Here is a 23,876-nt window from a genome sequence, read left to right as displayed (position 1 = left end):
TTAGAATTTTAGAATTTTAGAATTTTAGAATTTTAGAATTTTAGAATTTTAGAATTTTAGAATTTTAGAATTTTAGAATTTTAGAATTTTAGAATTTTAGAATTTTAGAATTTTAGAATTTTAGAATTTTAGAATTTTAGAATTTTAGAATTTTAGAATTTTAGAATTTTAGAATTTTAGAATTTTAGAATTTTAGAATTTTAGAATTTTAGAATTTTAGAATTTTAGAATTTTAGAATTTTAGAATTTTAGAATTTTAGAATTTTAGAATTTTAGAATTTTAGAATTTTAGAATTTTAGAATTTTAGAATTTTAGAATTTTAGAATTTTAGAATTTTAGAATTTTAGAATTTTAGAATTTTAGAATTTTAGAATTTTAGAATTTTAGAATTTTAGAATTTTAGAATTTTAGAATTTTAGAATTTTAGAATTTTAGAATTTTAGAATTTTAGAATTTTAGAATTTTAGAATTTTAGAATTTTAGAATTTTAGAATTTTAGAATTTTAGAATTTTAGAATTTTAGAATTTTAGAATTTTAGAATTTTAGAATTTTAGAATTTTAGAATTTTAGAATTTTAGAATTTTAGAATTTTAGAATTTTAGAATTTTAGAATTTTAGAATTTTAGAATTTTAGAATTTTAGAATTTTAGAATTTTAGAATTTTAGAATTTTAGAATTTTAGAATTTTAGAATTTTAGAATTTTAGAATTTTAGAATTTTAGAATTTTAGAATTTTAGAATTTTAGAATTTTAGAATTTTAGAATTTTAGAATTTTAGAATTTTAGAATTTTAGAATTTTAGAATTTTAGAATTTTAGAATTTTAGAATTTTAGAATTTTAGAATTTTAGAATTTTAGAATTTTAGAATTTTAGAATTTTAGAATTTTAGAATTTTAGAATTTTAGAATTTTAGAATTTTAGAATTTTAGAATTTTAGAATTTTAGAATTTTAGAATTTTAGAATTTTAGAATTTTAGAATTTTAGAATTTTAGAATTTTAGAATTTTAGAATTTTAGAATTTTAGAATTTTAGAATTTTAGAATTTTAGAATTTTAGAATTTTAGAATTTTAGAATTTTAGAATTTTAGAATTTTAGAATTTTAGAATTTTAGAATTTTAGAATTTTAGAATTTTAGAATTTTAGAATTTTAGAATTTTAGAATTTTAGAATTTTAGAATTTTAGAATTTTAGAATTTTAGAATTTTAGAATTTTAGAATTTTAGAATTTTAGAATTTTAGAATTTTAGAATTTTAGAATTTTAGAATTTTAGAATTTTAGAATTTTAGAATTTTAGAATTTTAGAATTTTAGAATTTTAGAATTTTAGAATTTTAGAATTTTAGAATTTTAGAATTTTAGAATTTTAGAATTTTAGAATTTTAGAATTTTAGAATTTTAGAATTTTAGAATTTTAGAATTTTAGAATTTTAGAATTTTAGAATTTTAGAATTTTAGAATTTTAGAATTTTAGAATTTTAGAATTTTAGAATTTTAGAATTTTAGAATTTTAGAATTTTAGAATTTTAGAATTTTAGAATTTTAGAATTTTAGAATTTTAGAATTTTAGAATTTTAGAATTTTAGAATTTTAGAATTTTAGAATTTTAGAATTTTAGAATTTTAGAATTTTAGAATTTTAGAATTTTAGAATTTTAGAATTTTAGAATTTTAGAATTTTAGAATTTTAGAATTTTAGAATTTTAGAATTTTAGAATTTTAGAATTTTAGAATTTTAGAATTTTAGAATTTTAGAATTTTAGAATTTTAGAATTTTAGAATTTTAGAATTTTAGAATTTTAGAATTTTAGAATTTTAGAATTTTAGAATTTTAGAATTTTAGAATTTTAGAATTTTAGAATTTTAGAATTTTAGAATTTTAGAATTTTAGAATTTTAGAATTTTAGAATTTTAGAATTTTAGAATTTTAGAATTTTAGAATTTTAGAATTTTAGAATTTTAGAATTTTAGAATTTTAGAATTTTAGAATTTTAGAATTTTAGAATTTTAGAATTTTAGAATTTTAGAATTTTAGAATTTTAGAATTTTAGAATTTTAGAATTTTAGAATTTTAGAATTTTAGAATTTTAGAATTTTAGAATTTTAGAATTTTAGAATTTTAGAATTTTAGAATTTTAGAATTTTAGAATTTTAGAATTTTAGAATTTTAGAATTTTAGAATTTTAGAATTTTAGAATTTTAGAATTTTAGAATTTTAGAATTTTAGAATTTTAGAATTTTAGAATTTTAGAATTTTAGAATTTTAGAATTTTAGAATTTTAGAATTTTAGAATTTTAGAATTTTAGAATTTTAGAATTTTAGAATTTTAGAATTTTAGAATTTTAGAATTTTAGAATTTTAGAATTTTAGAATTTTAGAATTTTAGAATTTTAGAATTTTAGAATTTTAGAATTTTAGAATTTTAGAATTTTAGAATTTTAGAATTTTAGAATTTTAGAATTTTAGAATTTTAGAATTTTAGAATTTTAGAATTTTAGAATTTTAGAATTTTAGAATTTTAGAATTTTAGAATTTTAGAATTTTAGAATTTTAGAATTTTAGAATTTTAGAATTTTAGAATTTTAGAATTTTAGAATTTTAGAATTTTAGAATTTTAGAATTTTAGAATTTTAGAATTTTAGAATTTTAGAATTTTAGAATTTTAGAATTTTAGAATTTTAGAATTTTAGAATTTTAGAATTTTAGAATTTTAGAATTTTAGAATTTTAGAATTTTAGAATTTTAGAATTTTAGAATTTTAGAATTTTAGAATTTTAGAATTTTAGAATTTTAGAATTTTAGAATTTTAGAATTTTAGAATTTTAGAATTTTAGAATTTTAGAATTTTAGAATTTTAGAATTTTAGAATTTTAGAATTTTAGAATTTTAGAATTTTAGAATTTTAGAATTTTAGAATTTTAGAATTTTAGAATTTTAGAATTTTAGAATTTTAGAATTTTAGAATTTTAGAATTTTAGAATTTTAGAATTTTAGAATTTTAGAATTTTAGAATTTTAGAATTTTAGAATTTTAGAATTTTAGAATTTTAGAATTTTAGAATTTTAGAATTTTAGAATTTTAGAATTTTAGAATTTTAGAATTTTAGAATTTTAGAATTTTAGAATTTTAGAATTTTAGAATTTTAGAATTTTAGAATTTTAGAATTTTAGAATTTTAGAATTTTAGAATTTTAGAATTTTAGAATTTTAGAATTTTAGAATTTTAGAATTTTAGAATTTTAGAATTTTAGAATTTTAGAATTTTAGAATTTTAGAATTTTAGAATTTTAGAATTTTAGAATTTTAGAATTTTAGAATTTTAGAATTTTAGAATTTTAGAATTTTAGAATTTTAGAATTTTAGAATTTTAGAATTTTAGAATTTTAGAATTTTAGAATTTTAGAATTTTAGAATTTTAGAATTTTAGAATTTTAGAATTTTAGAATTTTAGAATTTTAGAATTTTAGAATTTTAGAATTTTAGAATTTTAGAATTTTAGAATTTTAGAATTTTAGAATTTTAGAATTTTAGAATTTTAGAATTTTAGAATTTTAGAATTTTAGAATTTTAGAATTTTAGAATTTTAGAATTTTAGAATTTTAGAATTTTAGAATTTTAGAATTTTAGAATTTTAGAATTTTAGAATTTTAGAATTTTAGAATTTTAGAATTTTAGAATTTTAGAATTTTAGAATTTTAGAATTTTAGAATTTTAGAATTTTAGAATTTTAGAATTTTAGAATTTTAGAATTTTAGAATTTTAGAATTTTAGAATTTTAGAATTTTAGAATTTTAGAATTTTAGAATTTTAGAATTTTAGAATTTTAGAATTTTAGAATTTTAGAATTTTAGAATTTTAGAATTTTAGAATTTTAGAATTTTAGAATTTTAGAATTTTAGAATTTTAGAATTTTAGAATTTTAGAATTTTAGAATTTTAGAATTTTAGAATTTTAGAATTTTAGAATTTTAGAATTTTAGAATTTTAGAATTTTAGAATTTTAGAATTTTAGAATTTTAGAATTTTAGAATTTTAGAATTTTAGAATTTTAGAATTTTAGAATTTTAGAATTTTAGAATTTTAGAATTTTAGAATTTTAGAATTTTAGAATTTTAGAATTTTAGAATTTTAGAATTTTAGAATTTTAGAATTTTAGAATTTTAGAATTTTAGAATTTTAGAATTTTAGAATTTTAGAATTTTAGAATTTTAGAATTTTAGAATTTTAGAATTTTAGAATTTTAGAATTTTAGAATTTTAGAATTTTAGAATTTTAGAATTTTAGAATTTTAGAATTTTAGAATTTTAGAATTTTAGAATTTTAGAATTTTAGAATTTTAGAATTTTAGAATTTTAGAATTTTAGAATTTTAGAATTTTAGAATTTTAGAATTTTAGAATTTTAGAATTTTAGAATTTTAGAATTTTAGAATTTTAGAATTTTAGAATTTTAGAATTTTAGAATTTTAGAATTTTAGAATTTTAGAATTTTAGAATTTTAGAATTTTAGAATTTTAGAATTTTAGAATTTTAGAATTTTAGAATTTTAGAATTTTAGAATTTTAGAATTTTAGAATTTTAGAATTTTAGAATTTTTGAATTTTAGAATTTTAGAATTTTAGAATTTTAGAATTTTAGAATTTTAGAATTTTAGAATTTTAGAATTTTAGAATTTTAGAATTTTAGAATTTTAGAATTTTAGAATTTTAGAATTTTAGAATTTTAGAATTTTAGAATTTTAGAATTTTAGAATTTTAGAATTTTAGAATTTTAGAATTTTAGAATTTTAGAATTTTAGAATTTTAGAATTTTAGAATTTTAGAATTTTAGAATTTTAGAATTTTAGAATTTTAGAATTTTAGAATTTTAGAATTTTAGAATTTTAGAATTTTAGAATTTTAGAATTTTAGAATTTTAGAATTTTAGAATTTTAGAATTTTAGAATTTTAGAATTTTAGAATTTTAGAATTTTAGAATTTTAGAATTTTAGAATTTTAGAATTTTAGAATTTTAGAATTTTAGAATTTTAGAATTTTAGAATTTTAGAATTTTAGAATTTTAGAATTTTAGAATTTTAGAATTTTAGAATTTTAGAATTTTAGAATTTTAGAATTTTAGAATTTTAGAATTTTAGAATTTTAGAATTTTAGAATTTTAGAATTTTAGAATTTTAGAATTTTAGAATTTTAGAATTTTAGAATTTTAGAATTTTAGAATTTTAGAATTTTAGAATTTTAGAATTTTAGAATTTTAGAATTTTAGAATTTTAGAATTTTAGAATTTTAGAATTTTAGAATTTTAGAATTTTAGAATTTTAGAATTTTAGAATTTTAGAATTTTAGAATTTTAGAATTTTAGAATTTTAGAATTTTAGAATTTTAGAATTTTAGAATTTTAGAATTTTAGAATTTTAGAATTTTAGAATTTTAGAATTTTAGAATTTTAGAATTTTAGAATTTTAGAATTTTAGAATTTTAGAATTTTAGAATTTTAGAATTTTAGAATTTTAGAATTTTAGAATTTTAGAATTTTAGAATTTTAGAATTTTAGAATTTTAGAATTTTAGAATTTTAGAATTTTAGAATTTTAGAATTTTAGAATTTTAGAATTTTAGAATTTTAGAATTTTAGAATTTTAGAATTTTAGAATTTTAGAATTTTAGAATTTTAGAATTTTAGAATTTTAGAATTTTAGAATTTTAGAATTTTAGAATTTTAGAATTTTAGAATTTTAGAATTTTAGAATTTAGAATTTTAGAATTTTAGAATTTTAGAATTTTAGAATTTTAGAATTTTAGAATTTTAGAATTTTAGAATTTTAGAATTTTAGAATTTTAGAATTTTAGAATTTTAGAATTTTAGAATTTTAGAATTTTAGAATTTTAGAATTTTAGAATTTTAGAATTTTAGAATTTTAGAATTTTAGAATTTTAGAATTTTAGAATTTTAGAATTTTAGAATTTTAGAATTTTAGAATTTTAGAATTTTAGAATTTTAGAATTTTAGAATTTTAGAATTTTAGAATTTTAGAATTTTAGAATTTTAGAATTTTAGAATTTTAGAATTTTAGAATTTTAGAATTTTAGAATTTTAGAATTTTAGAATTTTAGAATTTTAGAATTTTAGAATTTTAGAATTTTAGAATTTTAGAATTTTAGAATTTTAGAATTTTAGAATTTTAGAATTTTAGAATTTTAGAATTTTAGAATTTTAGAATTTTAGAATTTTAGAATTTTAGAATTTTAGAATTTTAGAATTTTAGAATTTTAGAATTTTAGAATTTTAGAATTTTAGAATTTTAGAATTTTAGAATTTTAGAATTTTAGAATTTTAGAATTTTAGAATTTTAGAATTTTAGAATTTTAGAATTTTAGAATTTTAGAATTTTAGAATTTTAGAATTTTAGAATTTTAGAATTTTAGAATTTTAGAATTTTAGAATTTTAGAATTTTAGAATTTTAGAATTTTAGAATTTTAGAATTTTAGAATTTTAGAATTTTAGAATTTTAGAATTTTAGAATTTTAGAATTTTAGAATTTTAGAATTTTAGAATTTTAGAATTTTAGAATTTTAGAATTTTAGAATTTTAGAATTTTAGAATTTTAGAATTTTAGAATTTTAGAATTTTAGAATTTTAGAATTTTAGAATTTTAGAATTTTAGAATTTTAGAATTTTAGAATTTTAGAATTTTAGAATTTTAGAATTTTAGAATTTTAGAATTTTAGAATTTTAGAATTTTAGAATTTTAGAATTTTAGAATTTTAGAATTTTAGAATTTTAGAATTTTAGAATTTTAGAATTTTAGAATTTTAGAATTTTAGAATTTTAGAATTTTAGAATTTTAGAATTTTAGAATTTTAGAATTTTAGAATTTTAGAATTTTAGAATTTTAGAATTTTAGAATTTTAGAATTTTAGAATTTTAGAATTTTAGAATTTTAGAATTTTAGAATTTTAGAATTTTAGAATTTTAGAATTTTAGAATTTTAGAATTTTAGAATTTTAGAATTTTAGAATTTTAGAATTTTAGAATTTTAGAATTTTAGAATTTTAGAATTTTAGAATTTTAGAATTTTAGAATTTTAGAATTTTAGAATTTTAGAATTTTAGAATTTTAGAATTTTAGAATTTTAGAATTTTAGAATTTTAGAATTTTAGAATTTTAGAATTTTAGAATTTTAGAATTTTAGAATTTTAGAATTTTAGAATTTTAGAATTTTAGAATTTTAGAATTTTAGAATTTTAGAATTTTAGAATTTTAGAATTTTAGAATTTTAGAATTTTAGAATTTTAGAATTTTAGAATTTTAGAATTTTAGAATTTTAGAATTTTAGAATTTTAGAATTTTAGAATTTTAGAATTTTAGAATTTTAGAATTTTAGAATTTTAGAATTTTAGAATTTTAGAATTTTAGAATTTTAGAATTTTAGAATTTTAGAATTTTAGAATTTTAGAATTTTAGAATTTTAGAATTTTAGAATTTTAGAATTTTAGAATTTTAGAATTTTAGAATTTTAGAATTTTAGAATTTTAGAATTTTAGAATTTTAGAATTTTAGAATTTTAGAATTTTAGAATTTTAGAATTTTAGAATTTTAGAATTTTAGAATTTTAGAATTTTAGAATTTTAGAATTTTAGAATTTTAGAATTTTAGAATTTTAGAATTTTAGAATTTTAGAATTTTAGAATTTTAGAATTTTAGAATTTTAGAATTTTAGAATTTTAGAATTTTAGAATTTTAGAATTTTAGAATTTTAGAATTTTAGAATTTTAGAATTTTAGAATTTTAGAATTTTAGAATTTTAGAATTTTAGAATTTTAGAATTTTAGAATTTTAGAATTTTAGAATTTTAGAATTTTAGAATTTTAGAATTTTAGAATTTTAGAATTTTAGAATTTTAGAATTTTAGAATTTTAGAATTTTAGAATTTTAGAATTTTAGAATTTTAGAATTTTAGAATTTTAGAATTTTAGAATTTTAGAATTTTAGAATTTTAGAATTTTAGAATTTTAGAATTTTAGAATTTTAGAATTTTAGAATTTTAGAATTTTAGAATTTTAGAATTTTAGAATTTTAGAATTTTAGAATTTTAGAATTTTAGAATTTTAGAATTTTAGAATTTTAGAATTTTAGAATTTTAGAATTTTAGAATTTTAGAATTTTAGAATTTTAGAATTTTAGAATTTTAGAATTTTAGAATTTTAGAATTTTAGAATTTTAGAATTTTAGAATTTTAGAATTTTAGAATTTTAGAATTTTAGAATTTTAGAATTTTAGAATTTTAGAATTTTAGAATTTTAGAATTTTAGAATTTTAGAATTTTAGAATTTTAGAATTTTAGAATTTTAGAATTTTAGAATTTTAGAATTTTAGAATTTTAGAATTTTAGAATTTTAGAATTTTAGAATTTTAGAATTTTAGAATTTTAGAATTTTAGAATTTTAGAATTTTAGAATTTTAGAATTTTAGAATTTTAGAATTTTAGAATTTTAGAATTTTAGAATTTTAGAATTTTAGAATTTTAGAATTTTAGAATTTTAGAATTTTAGAATTTTAGAATTTTAGAATTTTAGAATTTTAGAATTTTAGAATTTTAGAATTTTAGAATTTTAGAATTTTAGAATTTTAGAATTTTAGAATTTTAGAATTTTAGAATTTTAGAATTTTAGAATTTTAGAATTTTAGAATTTTAGAATTTTAGAATTTTAGAATTTTAGAATTTTAGAATTTTAGAATTTTAGAATTTTAGAATTTTAGAATTTTAGAATTTTAGAATTTTAGAATTTTAGAATTTTAGAATTTTAGAATTTTAGAATTTTAGAATTTTAGAATTTTAGAATTTTAGAATTTTAGAATTTTAGAATTTTAGAATTTTAGAATTTTAGAATTTTAGAATTTTAGAATTTTAGAATTTTAGAATTTTAGAATTTTAGAATTTTAGAATTTTAGAATTTTAGAATTTTAGAATTTTAGAATTTTAGAATTTTAGAATTTTAGAATTTTAGAATTTTAGAATTTTAGAATTTTAGAATTTTAGAATTTTAGAATTTTAGAATTTTAGAATTTTAGAATTTTAGAATTTTAGAATTTTAGAATTTTAGAATTTTAGAATTTTAGAATTTTAGAATTTTAGAATTTTAGAATTTTAGAATTTTAGAATTTTAGAATTTTAGAATTTTAGAATTTTAGAATTTTAGAATTTTAGAATTTTAGAATTTTAGAATTTTAGAATTTTAGAATTTTAGAATTTTAGAATTTTAGAATTTTAGAATTTTAGAATTTTAGAATTTTAGAATTTTAGAATTTTAGAATTTTAGAATTTTAGAATTTTAGAATTTTAGAATTTTAGAATTTTAGAATTTTAGAATTTTAGAATTTTAGAATTTTAGAATTTTAGAATTTTAGAATTTTAGAATTTTAGAATTTTAGAATTTTAGAATTTTAGAATTTTAGAATTTTAGAATTTTAGAATTTTAGAATTTTAGAATTTTAGAATTTTAGAATTTTAGAATTTTAGAATTTTAGAATTTTAGAATTTTAGAATTTTAGAATTTTAGAATTTTAGAATTTTAGAATTTTAGAATTTTAGAATTTTAGAATTTTAGAATTTTAGAATTTTAGAATTTTAGAATTTTAGAATTTTAGAATTTTAGAATTTTAGAATTTTAGAATTTTAGAATTTTAGAATTTTAGAATTTTAGAATTTTAGAATTTTAGAATTTTAGAATTTTAGAATTTTAGAATTTTAGAATTTTAGAATTTTAGAATTTTAGAATTTTAGAATTTTAGAATTTTAGAATTTTAGAATTTTAGAATTTTAGAATTTTAGAATTTTAGAATTTTAGAATTTTAGAATTTTAGAATTTTAGAATTTTAGAATTTTAGAATTTTAGAATTTTAGAATTTTAGAATTTTAGAATTTTAGAATTTTAGAATTTTAGAATTTTAGAATTTTAGAATTTTAGAATTTTAGAATTTTAGAATTTTAGAATTTTAGAATTTTAGAATTTTAGAATTTTAGAATTTTAGAATTTTAGAATTTTAGAATTTTAGAATTTTAGAATTTTAGAATTTTAGAATTTTAGAATTTTAGAATTTTAGAATTTTAGAATTTTAGAATTTTAGAATTTTAGAATTTTAGAATTTTAGAATTTTAGAATTTTAGAATTTTAGAATTTTAGAATTTTAGAATTTTAGAATTTTAGAATTTTAGAATTTTAGAATTTTAGAATTTTAGAATTTTAGAATTTTAGAATTTTAGAATTTTAGAATTTTAGAATTTTAGAATTTTAGAATTTTAGAATTTTAGAATTTTAGAATTTTAGAATTTTAGAATTTTAGAATTTTAGAATTTTAGAATTTTAGAATTTTAGAATTTTAGAATTTTAGAATTTTAGAATTTTAGAATTTTAGAATTTTAGAATTTTAGAATTTTAGAATTTTAGAATTTTAGAATTTTAGAATTTTAGAATTTTAGAATTTTAGAATTTTAGAATTTTAGAATTTTAGAATTTTAGAATTTTAGAATTTTAGAATTTTAGAATTTTAGAATTTTAGAATTTTAGAATTTTAGAATTTTAGAATTTTAGAATTTTAGAATTTTAGAATCTTAGAATTTTAGAATTTTAGAATTTTAGAATTTTAGAATTTTAGAATTTTAGAATTTTAGAATTTTAGAATTTTAGAATTTTAGAATTTTAGAATTTTAGAATTTTAGAATTTTAGAATTTTAGAGTTTTAGAATTTTAGAATTTTAGAATTTTGAAATTTTAGAATTTTAGAATTTTAGAATTTTAGAATTTTAGAATTTTAGAATTTTAGAATTTTAGAATTTTAGAATTTTAGAATTTTAGAATTTTAGAATTTTAGAATTTTAGAATTTTAGAATTTTAGAATTTTAGAATTTTAGAATTTTAGAATTTTAGAATTTTAGAATTTTAGAATTTTAGAATTTTGGAATTTTGGAATTTTAGAATTTTAGAATTTTAGAATTTTAGAATTTTAGAATTTTAGAATTTTAGAATTTTAGAATTTTAGAATTTTAGAATTTTAGAATTTTAGAATTTTAGAATTTTAGAATTTTAGAATTTTAGAATTTTAGAATTTTAGAATTCTAGAATTTTAGAATTTTAGAATTTTAGAATTTTACAAATGCAAACGCCCGCGATGTTACAAAAATTCAAACACCCTGGTAATTAAGTGAACGTTTGCACCTAAAAATTTGCTAACGCGGTCTCAAGCATCAACCCACCGCTCGCGCAATCATGAATCGGTAACGTCCGCAAGTCTCTACCATTGATCCTAGCAGCCCAAACTCATGCTTTCAGTTGGACCAAGACGTGCACGCGCGATCAATGAAGAACACGCGAACATGCGAATGGCATCACGTTTATAAAAATAATGTGTCCTCGTGATATTACAATTCTCGGTCCTAGTAGCATAAGTCCAATGCCTTCAGGTAGACCAATCAAAAAGTTGATGCTCATATCTACCAAACTACACGTTCCATGGCGACATAAAAATCGAACTTATACTCACGAAGTCACATACACGCGACAAACGAACATACAAATGCTTGAGCCCTTCGTTATCATCCATGCAACCTACACCCGCGCTCTCGCAGACATGATAACATCACCGTGATAATATGAACGTCTCAGCACTTATAAACATTCAAACGCGATCTCAAGCGTGAACCTACAGTCCCCCGCACTCGCGCGATCATGTATCGGTCAAATCAGGAAATCTCTATCCTCGATTCCAGAAGTCTAGGTCCATGCCTTCAATTGAATCAACTAAAAAGAAAGCTCTCATATCCACTGGTCAACACGTTCCATGTCGACATGACCAGTGATAGTGATATGGAGTAACTCACTCCCTGTCAGAATGTGATCCATACACCGAAAACTAAATATCAGAATGACGGTCCGCGTGGCCATCCAAGAACACACTCAAATATGTGAATGATCACAGAGTTACAAAATCGAATTTATTCACGCGTATTTTTTTGCTAAAAATGCTCATAACTTTTTAACTAAACGAGCTATCTGAAATCTGTCTATATAAACAATATTCGTCTCTTTAAGCTCTAAAAGTTTTGTGAAGACACTATTGAAGTAAAAAAATATTTAAAGTTATAATGAAAAAAACTGAATGTTTTAGGGTTGCCCTATCACACAACATTATAATGGCTGTAAAATTAAAACCATTAAACTTAGAAGTATGATTTCCTCCGCAAAGTTGGTTGAAAAAGGTTGTACTACACTTTTGCGGAACACTTGATTGTTTTATCTCTTCTTGTTTCATTAGGGTTTGGACAACCCTAATGTCACCCATCTCAAAAGATGCCTGAATTGACACAGATTATTTGTTCCGAAGACATGAAATTTCTAGAACCAGTAGCTTAGTCACAAATGTTTTTGTCATCCTAAATTCTGGAATCGGACCACTATACATTGGAAAAATCTTCACGAAAATCAATCAGAAATACTACCAATTCCCCCAAATACATTGATTACTTTTCATGAAGATTTTTTAATATTTGGATACTTGGAAAGTATCAACCGCAGCAACTGGAAACCTCAGACATTGAAATATACTTTTTTACAAAGCAGAAGCTCAAAGCTTGCTCTGCCTGCAGACAGTCAAAGACGCAAACATACCTCATCGCCGCTGAAGTTTATTGTAAGTTGACAGTATTATATCGAGAAGCAAACCAATGCTCATGCATATACCAAAAATAAACGATCACACCAAACTGTTCCTGGTGAATGCATAAATAAAATAAAATACTATTTGCCAGGTGCCTCTTCTACGAACCGGTCATAATATTGGACCTAAACATAACACATCGATTGGCTGAAGTATTGATGGATATCTCCGCCATGCTACGTTTCTAAGGAAAATCATCTAAACGCTCAGCATTACGAAGCTGCTGATCGTGTTCTACATAAATCCGCTAGATTTCAAAACACCGAATCTTTCGATACCATGATGGCGTTTCCCAGGTGCGTTTCAGCATATGTTGAGCTGGAGCCGACTTGTCACGACCACGCAGGACCCGAATAACAAAAAGCAATGCGGAAATCGACATTACTCTCCTGACCGACTTGGCTTACTAAATTTGCTTTCGACTGGATATTCCACGTGCCATCCTACTATCGTTTTACTTCATTCTACGACAACCACTAAGAAAAATCTAGGCCAATCCAACTTGCTATAGATAAACAACCAATGTATAATGTATTAAAATTTAATCACGTATGTTGTTTTTTCAGGTGTTGAGCGGGGTCATCACATTTGGTAGTTTATTCGTTTTCTTGGCACTTGTGAAGGACTTTCTTAGGAAAAACTGTTTAAACCTGATCTACACGGTAGTCCACGCTGGATACTAATTAAGACACATTAACCTGCCCATAAGTTGCTCTCATCCGATCATCGTGCTACTGTAACATTACAATTGCAAACTCGTCCGAGTTGGATGAGTCCCATTGCTTCACGTATGGCTTTCCTGTGTATTAGTTTAGATTTCGGTACGTACAAAATTGGACGATACCATTTTATCGTAAATTAATATGATTACGTATTAATTTCACAGAAGTACCTTATGTCTATGTCACTAGAGCTGGCTGCTGCTGTAGAAGAGCACGAGTGCGATGACGAAAACTAAGCCGATTGCGAGGAAGGATAGGATGAGGAAACTTACACATGGCGAGATTACCCTGATGATGAAGGACATGGTGGCACCGATCTCGGCGGTCTTGCAAGCATCGAGGACGAACTGCCTTCACGAGACGTTGATTTGTACAGCTATATCGACATGGATGCTGCGGAAAATATTTTAGCTCATGATCTCGGTTCCGGAAGCACGTATCGGAAGCGCAAGTTGACTGAGAATCGGATGTTGTTCAGAAGCGGCACCGGTCGTACTATGGGATCCGGAACCGTAGGGAATAACTGTGACAACGCAAAGTCGGAGTCCCTCAACTTTAGTAGTATGAAACGGTTAGCTTTAGATTCGCCGAGAACTTTACTCAGTCCGTCTAATCTTACTTCAACGCCAACATCCTCAACGATGAGAGAGCGAAAGACTCCGAAGTATAATCCTCCTCCCGAGGTAAACGATTCGTTGCAACACTTCTAGCGATGGACCGTCAAACGTCTGGTGACAGTAGATCTGCTGACCGAACATTACGGCCCGACCCAGGTGCGGCACATGTTGACGGTTATCGAATCCCAATTCCCGCGAGATTTTATTTTACTTGCTCTGAAGGAGCTCGCACTTCAAGTGCTGTCCTACCTGGAACCAAGAGAAGGAAAATAGCAAGGAAGCTGCCATCGTGATGGAAGCGATGGGAGGTGACCGTCCGAAACGGGGCCATGCCAGCAATATGCCTCCCATTTCGTCCCAATGGAAAGTGGCGTACATGCGACAACACATCATCGAGGTGAACTGGCGCTCGAGACCGATTCGTACGGCTAAAGTACTAAAAGGTTTCGATGACCACGTTATCACGTGCCTTCAGTTCTGCGGCAATCCGGTTCCGACGACAATACGTTCAAAGTGTGGTTTGCCAACACCGGAAAGTGCCTTCGAACATTGGTTAACCACACAGGTGGACTCTGGTCGTCACAAAAGGCCGGAAACATAATCATCTTCGGCAGTACTGACCGCACGTTGAAGGTGTGGAACGCTGAAACTGGCCAACTGTTGCATACGCTATATGGCCACACTTAGACTGCTCGTTGTATGCATTTACACGGAAATAAAGTCATCAGTGGTTCTCGCGATGCGACTCTACGATTCTGGGACGTTATCGAGGGCACTTGCTTACATGTCATTTGGCTGCTGTTCGCTGTGTTCAGTACGATGGTATGCTAGTAGTTGCGGGACTGCATGGTTAAGGTGTGGAATCCTGAACGACAAGAGTATCTCCGTACGCTACATGGCCACACTAATCAAGTGTACTCGCTAGTTTGATGGTATTCACATCGTATTTGGCTCGCTTTACACGTCGGTTCGCGTGTGGAACGTGAAAGCGGAGAGTTGCAAGCATGATTTGATGGGCCACCAGAGTTTAACATCCGGAATGGAGCTCCGGAAAAATATTCTGGAATAAGGGAATGCTGACCCGACCCTCAAGGTTTTGGACATCATCATTGGCCAATGCTTGCAAATGCTATCTGGCCCCAACAAGCATCAATCAGCTGTCACCTTTTTACTGTTCAATTCCCGCTTCGGAATCACTAGCTCCGACGACAGTACCGTCAAGCTGTGGGACGTTAAAATTGGAGAGTCCACTCGTAACCTGGTTGCACTAGAATCGGGTGGTGTGTAACGAATCAGAGCCAATAACACGAAACAAATTTGTGCCGTAGGATCACGCAACGGTACGGAAGAAATCAAACAAATGGTACTCGATTTTGATGTTGAGGGTGCCCGCTTGACTGCTCATAAGTTTAGATAAGTATACTTGAAAAAATCTGACGCTAATAAAAAATTTGAAGCAAAAAATATTGCTGTTTTTGTTTTTATTTGAAATAAAAAGAAAACCCAAACGAATAAAATAAGAAGAAGAGCAAAATAAGGAGCACGACGATCGCCCGATTTTCTATAGTTCGACATCGGGCTCACGTCGGTCCGATTACGTCGATGCGTTTGACATATTCGAAGATTGACGCGGTTTATGCAAATGGTGCAAAATTGCAGGATATAAACCCGATATCCTGCTCTGATCGGCCTGTTATCGGGCTTAGTCGGCCCGATCATCGGCCTGATAATCGGGCCGATTGAGCTCTACAAAATTTACTGGGATTCAACTATCGCTTTGTCAATTTTAAGGTTGGACAGAGAATGCGCAAAATTCGCAAACGAAAAAAGCAGTTTTTTTCCACACCGTATGTCAGATCTTCATAAAAATCAATCAGCGTATGTAGAATGTTGTTACAGTACTGCTGATTGATTTTATGAAGATCTAACATACGGTGTGGAAAAAAACTGCTTTTTTCGTTTGTGAATTTTACCCTTTCTCTGTCCAACCTTAACCATGCTCCAAAGAAGGGTTCAAGGAGTTTTTATAACTCAAATCACCTTGGAAGGGTTATTTTGCTAAAAACTTTCTAAGTGACAGATTTTAACTAAAAGTAAAAAATATCTCCAAATGGTTCACAGCCATAGATTAAAACCAAAATTTGTTATTCTTACTGATTTTCTTTTTCGAGTGCACAGTCGACTTGGCAAAACATCACATCAACAAAATTTTCGCAAATAATGACATTTCGACATAATAATAAATTGATATGTAGTTATCTTTTTCCTGATACTAGGTGTAAACCTGGGATGTAAACCGACAGAATACTTATTTTCTTAACCTGATATGAAGCTTACGCTAACAGGTTGTCGCTGCAAATAAACATACCAAATACAAAAATACAAACAATACCGTATTCAATAAAATTACAATTATAATGTGTAGATGAACAATATTTAGCTTGCGTTTGGCAAAGTAAACTTAGTTTGTTTACATTTGTTAGATACGAATTTTGAATAATTGTAATTGTAAATTTATTAGCTTACGATACCCTGTTGGTTACATTTGTATACCTTATGTCAGGTCAAGGAAGAAACTGTTAATATAATAACATTGGGATACTAGAGATAAATAAAAGGTAGTTTTATTTTCTTTCCTTGTCCTGATACTAGGTGTAAACCAACAGAATACCGTATGCAATAAAATTACAATTTTTCTATACATTTTTTTCGCTATACGTTTTGCCTGAATGTAGATATGATGTTTTGAAAATAATGGTCGAGTTATATATCATTGGCTATTTAAGATATTGTACCTACTATTTTGATTGATATCCATAATGTAGTCCTCAGAGCAGTAGTCCCGTCGCCACAAACTGTTCCCAAAAAATTACCATGTTGTGAACAACTTGATTGAAGTAAATCTAATTTTGAAATTAAACATCACGCAACTCCTTCGCCACTTTGAAAGCGATTCCGCATACACGCAATGCTGGATTAAGGTATAAAGAGAAAATGGGAGAAATTGATATTTACATGTTATCCATCTCACTCTAATGTGGTTTTTGTTTGGGGCGAATCCTAGGGCGAAACTACACGGTTAAATAAAACAACCTGCAGAATAAGTTCTTTTAACTTACTTTTGAGTTGTTCGTCTCTTTCGCACTTATTAGTGTTGTCAAAAACAAAACGAGAGATTCGACTCAGTTGAGGTCTTCCGTGGAGGAAGGTACTTTTGAGTTGTTTGGGGTATACTCAAAATTAGGTAAATTCAACTTAAATTTGAGTATAAAAAACCTATCAATAAGTTGCCGTGGTTAAATGGAAACTACCACGGTTTACCTAATTTTAAGTTCCCCCACGCTACCACGTCAAAGGAACTCAATTTTAGGTAGTTGTTCGTTTCCGTGTAAGTCAGTTCCTACACGGTTTAATAAAACAACCTGCAGAATAAGTTCTTTTAACTTACTTTTGAGTTGTGCGTCGCTTTCGCTCTTACCCACACTCACGCAAATTGACTAGCGAAATTCATTAAATTTGCCTTATGAAACCATAAAAAATACAAAAACGCGATTTCATAAGTCACTTATAGATTTCATAAGGTTCTTATGATTTTCATAATCGAAAAGTATGATACAATAATGAAATGAGTATGATTTTCATTGGCGCGCCTTATGATTTTTATCGCTGCCACTAGTACGTTAAAAGAAGATCATTCTAATGATAAATCAAAATGGAGAACATCGTGTTGGACGAGCTTATGCTAATAGCAGATTTTCTTTCGGAGGCTCCAGCAATTTGCTTGGATATTTTCAAAGGTAGTATTGACCAAATTATAAAACAAATAAACTAGCACCAATTTTTACATTCAGGTGCTGGAATCAAAACAATGAATTTGATAACATTCAACGAAAGCGAGTTCGCGGCTGCCATCAGCGCTACTAGCAATACAACGTTCGAGGTCAGTCAATTGTGGTGTTGGGTTACAAACTGGCGTGAAAGGAATGTAAGTATAGTTTTATATTTACTATCCTATGTACTAAATCGTAATTTTTACTTCCCGCGATAGAATCTGGTTAATGCATCAATACTGCCCTGTGAAACAAACGATAACGTTGTCTTAAGCACGCAGACACAAAACAAAAAGACCTCGGATCTTTCCCTAACAGCGAATGATTTTGGCAAGGATTCCATCGCAATGAACGACGCCCGCCTGGAGGTGAGACCAACATACGATTCACAATTCACAAATCAAAACAGACTATTTTATCAACATTTTCAGCCATATAAGTCACCGGTAGCTACCACCGGAACTGAGGACAATTTTTATATGCGTTCTTTTCTTTCTCAAGATGAGAGCTGTGATAATTCTAAAACAGAGGTGGAATTGTACACAACCAAACGATACCGAAAATAGCTCAAGTTTGTTTTTTTTTCTCAGGAAACACAAACGATTCACCAAGCAGACATTTCGGATTACTTCAGAACCGAACAAGTAGAAGATGTTTCTGAATGTGTTGAAGATAATACAAATTCAAACGAACAGGTTGAGGTCCGACAGAACAAGGTATTTGTAAATACAGTTGCTTCTCTAATCTTCCGGTCATCACATCGCATGCTTTGGTATTGTTAGTATGAATAACAAACATGAAGATGTGACACAAGGCGCCAACAGCGCACTAAAATCCTGTCAATCCTATTTTTCATTGGATTGTCTGCTCTAAATATATCACCAGGGGACCATTCATAAATGATGTTGGATATTGACAATAGGGGAAGAGCGTCACGTAACGAGATAAAAAATAAAAATGAATTTTAGACGTATCAGCGGATCAGGGATAAAAAAAACGAACAACATTGCTTATGAATGGCCCCCACACAAAGAATATTCCATAACGAATATCACGTAACATCGGTGACAGAGCATTGGGATCAAGGCCAAGTCCCCCCTGGGTCGTGCAAAACTGAGAAGCAACATCAATTTAGGCACAGATAGCAGACGTCCATTTATTTTCATTTTGTTTTCTTTTGTCTTTTCATTTGTTTCTCCTGCTATGATGTCTAAATCGATCGAGCGTGTCGACCAAGGAAACCGAAAGCCAGTGGCCCAAACAGACCAGGAACAGGAGGGAGGACTACGAACAAGGGAACGGACAACTGAGGAGAAATCGTTTACCTATTTATTATAACTACGATACTAATCACAATTATTTTGCTTTTCTTGTTTCGTTTCAGCAAACCAAAATCTAAACGGACTAGCACATACGAACAGTTAGGCTTTGTAGGTTCTCATCTTGACAGAGTCTAGATGGGCGGATGAACGTCTGCCAGAGGGTGGGCTGAGAAATGACAATGACACTGTACGAGATGGCGCTGGGCCTGTGGCCTTCGACTGGCATGGTCCATTCTCATTGATTCGGAAGTCTTCTTGGCTGGTTGGTAGATATGTGCTCCTACTTGCAAGTTGATCAATTCGCTTGGGTGGGGGACATGTAGATCCTACTAGTTGTCGACTCTTTTGATCGTGAGTATAAGGCTAGTTCAGGAAAGGAGTGCAGGACTGGCACCTAAGAGATAGTTAATTATTCAGGATTTGTTCTTATGATTATTAAACTCGATCAAGCACACCGGCTCTCAGAAATGATAAGCAACCCTTTCGGTGTGGTCTGTTCGAGTCGAACCAGGCGGACATTCGTTTCGAGCAAACTTCATGTGGAGAAATATTGCTTACGCCTTTATTGGCAGAGATTCTTTTTAACGAAATCCTAAAATACCTTCACTGGTATAGCTACTCAGGATAATAATAATAGAAAAATTAAGGGTTTGCCTGGTCCATAATGTAATGAAAATGTATATTGACTAGAACAGGGATAATTGAGTTATGTTATAAGATAGAGAAGAAGCAGCACAGTTGTAAGATAGAGAAGAAACAGCACAGTTGAAGGAAAAGTATTCGCGAGTAAGGACTAATACTGCTAATAGTCGATTGATCTGCTTCGGACCTAGGAGACAAAAAGGAGATTAGGAAGAGACAGAAGCGGATTCAATGCGAAATTTGCCAATATGACGTTGACCCCAAGGCGATGGTAGGATGATTTTCCATAGGATGACAGACTAGATGACACGACGTTACACGCTCTGAACTTGCGCCAAATAGTTTGTATTCGATTGATCCGCTTCTGACCTAGGGGACCCATGAGGAGATCAGGAAGAAAATAGAAGCGGAATCAAGGCGAAGTTTTAATTGCATCACTGACGACTTAGCACGCGTTGTTAGGAGCAGGATACATTGGACCAGACAAAATAGAGAACTTGACGTTACACACTTCGAGACAAACAGGCGCAAAATTTAGTCCTCCTCCCGAGGACCGGTGTTTATTTGGCGGACAGTCGCTAATCCTTCCGATTTTGCAAATTTTGTCTCGCGGGACGGACCGAGATCCCTCAAGCTATAAGCTGCAGTCCTATCAGCCCGTTAAAAAAAAAAAAAATATCATTTCAGGAGACTATTTATTTCTTTATACAAATGAAAACTGAACCTAGCTGTTTTGTACATAACATTCGAAAGAAATCATCGATGAAATTTTATTTGAAATAGTTTTTAGGTTCTTTTTCCAACATTATATTAATTTATAAATGGTATAATCTTCGATTTCATTTTTAGCTGGACATTGATTATAAGAAACTAGGTTTGGGTGACCCAAACGAGGCGTGCAAAAAATGGAATTCCCTATTCCAACCCATTGCAAAATACGTTGCTAAACACGCCAAGGATCCTTCATCGAAAGAGCTGATCCGCGACATCCAAGATCAACAGCATTCTCTTGGTAAGACATTAAAAACAAAATTTCTCCTGTTGGCTTTCAGGCATTTTATTTAGGCATCAGGGAATACGTGTTGTTTAGTTCATCTATTTTTGTTTTGATGTCATGGACCGAAAACAGACTTGGTTTCAGAAAATAGTATTTCACGGAGCCAACGATTTTTCGATATATTCATGTCCGCGGCTCAAGTTTTGATTCACTCCGAAGGATGTACTGTAAGATCTTTTATTATGCTTGTTTCCATATTTGCCATCATTTCAGCAAACTGTGAGTAACGAGAAGTATAAAAATTAGATACTTAATAAGCTTCAATACCAAACAAATCTCACCTGTTTTCTGTGGTTTGAACAATTAAAAGTTTAAAACTAACACTAACTTTGTTAATCTGTAAAATAGTTTTCACTATCAGATTCTCGTTAACACTAATAAAATTACTTATAATATCCAAAATAAACCGACTGATAAAAAACAGCCTACTACTATGTTCACATTAGCACTGATATCAAGTGACATACGGATTACCTTGATATCCGACGATATTAAGTGCCATATTACTTGATATCCCATACAACTCGAATGTTATCTCATATCATCATTTATGTGTGATATCCGGGATATCATGAATCAAATCAAGTCAAATTGTCAAAAGTGGCGACTGGCAACACGGATAGCGGCATTGAACGCACTCATTTGCGAAATGTCATTTTGAAAATTCAGTGGTTCGCAGCAACCGATCACAGTTTTTGCACATAAGAAAAAACAACAATACATAACTATGGCTACAGACTCAAGCCAAAAGTGTTACACAATCTCGGTATCGGAACACTGGCAAAGAGACGGTTCGAAGCACCATTAGAACCATCAATCTTGGTTTCCAGGTAAGTAGCCTTCCAAATTTTTCAATTGATTCAATCAATTGAATAAAAATCTTTCGATGTGAATTCTTCCAGCCGCGATGAACACTCGTCGAAACGAGATGACAAGTCGTGCGATGCATATACATATCACTACAAGTTTCGCCGAGCGGACAATTTTGGGCCTAGCGAAAGTAGTGTCGATAATCACTATCCGGACCAATCCCTATCGGTAATGTTGGTGATTATCGTGGAAACGATGGTCCTAATGGTGATCAAATCCTACACATAAAGAATGCTTCACAAATGGATTATGGATCTCATCCGAGTCAGTTCATGGGGGTGGTGATGGCGGTAGTGTATGTTCACTTGATGATAAAGCACGGCTGTATCAAGACGTTTCGACAAGGTCCGGTACTAACAAGAACACACGGCGACAGTGTATGTTGAATCAGTTAACATTTGCGTCTCCGTGACACCTTTCACTCATCAACCCAGGTGCCTGATTGGCTCCAGTCCAAACAACTGTCAACCGAATTCAACCAAACCACCCGCAAACGATCGGGAATTTATTCATGTTTCTCAGGTTGTACATGTTCGACAGGTCAGCCAACCGACTTCGGAAATACACGAAAATTTCGTGCGGTCAGTTTGAGGGTCAATTATGCTACCTTCATTAAGCCTTCAACATCCAGCTTTAATTCTGGCATCACCACAACATGTAAATGATCAAAACTCATATGCAATCACTTTGAAGTCATGGGACAGCAACGGCCACATCCGGGCATCCCGGAACCGGTTCCGGGGGATCTCGTAGATCCGAAATGCGCCACCTTTACCAAAAGGAACATCAAATACTACACATTCTCATGAAGAACACAACGATGCAAATTGCACACCAGTAGACCATTCCTTAATCCCTTCGGAAGCATCCGAGAGATCCAGGAATTGATCCCGAGGGACCCCCTGGGACCGGCCTCCGGAAACAATAAACCCCATCCGTGAAACAATTGGACCAACATACACCTATCGTACGGCACATCAAATTACATCAGCGTGTTGATCTATGAACAATCACGTTTAAGGTAAGCTGGATAGACTGAAACAAGGGTGGGTTCCGGTTCCTCAGGTCAAACATTTTTGATGAATATTCCTGTCGTGCGGTACATCAAATTACATCAGCTCGACAATCTATGAACAATACTAGCACGTTTGAAGCCATTCGAGCTCATGAGAACACTTTACGACCGGTTCGGAATATTCCGGAATCCTGTAAGGACCAAACATTTTTGGTGAATAGGAATGTTTGTACCGAAGTATCGGACCACGGAATAACCGAACCGATCGTACAGTGTCCCCGTGTGTTCAGATAACCTACAACAGAATTGCATGGTTTAAGGATCATCAAACTGATGTTACTCTATGTGCCGCATGACAAGCACATTCACCAAAAATGTTTAATCCGAACAACCGGATCACGAAATAATCGGAACCAGTCGTAAACTTGCCTGTGTGTCCGTATGATCCCAAACGAAATCACAATGTTCATAGATCATGAATGTAATGATGTTATTTGATGTGCCGCACGACAGGTATATGTTGGTCCAACCATTTCACAGACAAGGCCTGCTAGTTCCGGAAACCGGTCCCAGGAAGTCCCTCGTAATCGGCTCCTAGATGTCCCGGATGCTTCCGAAAAAGTCCAGGAATAGTCTACTAGTGTCCAACTTTCATCGTTGTGCACTCTTCATGAGAATCTGTAGCATTTGATACGCCTTTTGGTAAAGTTGGCGCATTTCGGATTTTTCTGGTCCCCCGTAACCTGCTCCAGAATGCCCGGACATGGCCATTACCATCCCAACATAAGCTCGAAGGGTTCACACTTGAGTTTTGACCATGTGCATGCCACAGTAATACCAGCCCCAAGGCAGGAGTTGAAAACTTAATGAAAATAGCATAAACGACCCTCGGACAGACCCCAACGAATTTCCGTATAAATTCGGAACCGGTTATCTATCCTGTCCAATATATACAGCCCAAGAAACCTGAATGAACTCCAAATCGTCCGCAAGTGGTCTGGTTGAATTCGGTTGACAATCGTCCAAACTAGAGCCAATAAAGCACCCAAATTGATCAGTGAAAAGCATCACAGGGACGCAAAGGTTAATGCA

General features: G+C 27.5%; 1 protein-coding gene and 1 pseudogene across 1 annotated transcript; both read left to right on the top strand.

Moving 5' to 3' along the window:
* Positions 1-11,151: 11,151 nt before the first annotated feature.
* Positions 11,152-15,942, top strand: LOC131694846 (F-box/WD repeat-containing protein 7-like; annotated as a pseudogene).
* Positions 15,943-17,121: 1,179 nt separating this feature from the next.
* On the top strand, positions 17,122-21,997 carry LOC131694851 (uncharacterized). The gene is made up of 8 exons (XM_058983358.1): positions 17,122-17,845; positions 17,900-18,033; positions 18,097-18,246; positions 18,310-18,408; positions 18,469-18,594; positions 20,692-20,882; positions 21,637-21,729; positions 21,802-21,997. The coding sequence occupies exons 1-8, from the start codon at positions 17,761-17,763 to the stop codon at positions 21,995-21,997; spliced, it is 1,074 nt and encodes a 357-aa protein (XP_058839341.1). The 5' UTR covers positions 17,122-17,760.
* Positions 21,998-23,876: the final 1,879 nt, after the last annotated feature.

This window comes from Topomyia yanbarensis, unplaced genomic scaffold, assembly GCF_030247195.1.
Source record: "Topomyia yanbarensis strain Yona2022 unplaced genomic scaffold, ASM3024719v1 HiC_scaffold_17, whole genome shotgun sequence".
Classification (NCBI taxonomy): domain Eukaryota; kingdom Metazoa; phylum Arthropoda; class Insecta; order Diptera; family Culicidae; genus Topomyia; species Topomyia yanbarensis.
This window is presented reverse-complemented; position numbering and strand designations above follow the sequence as displayed.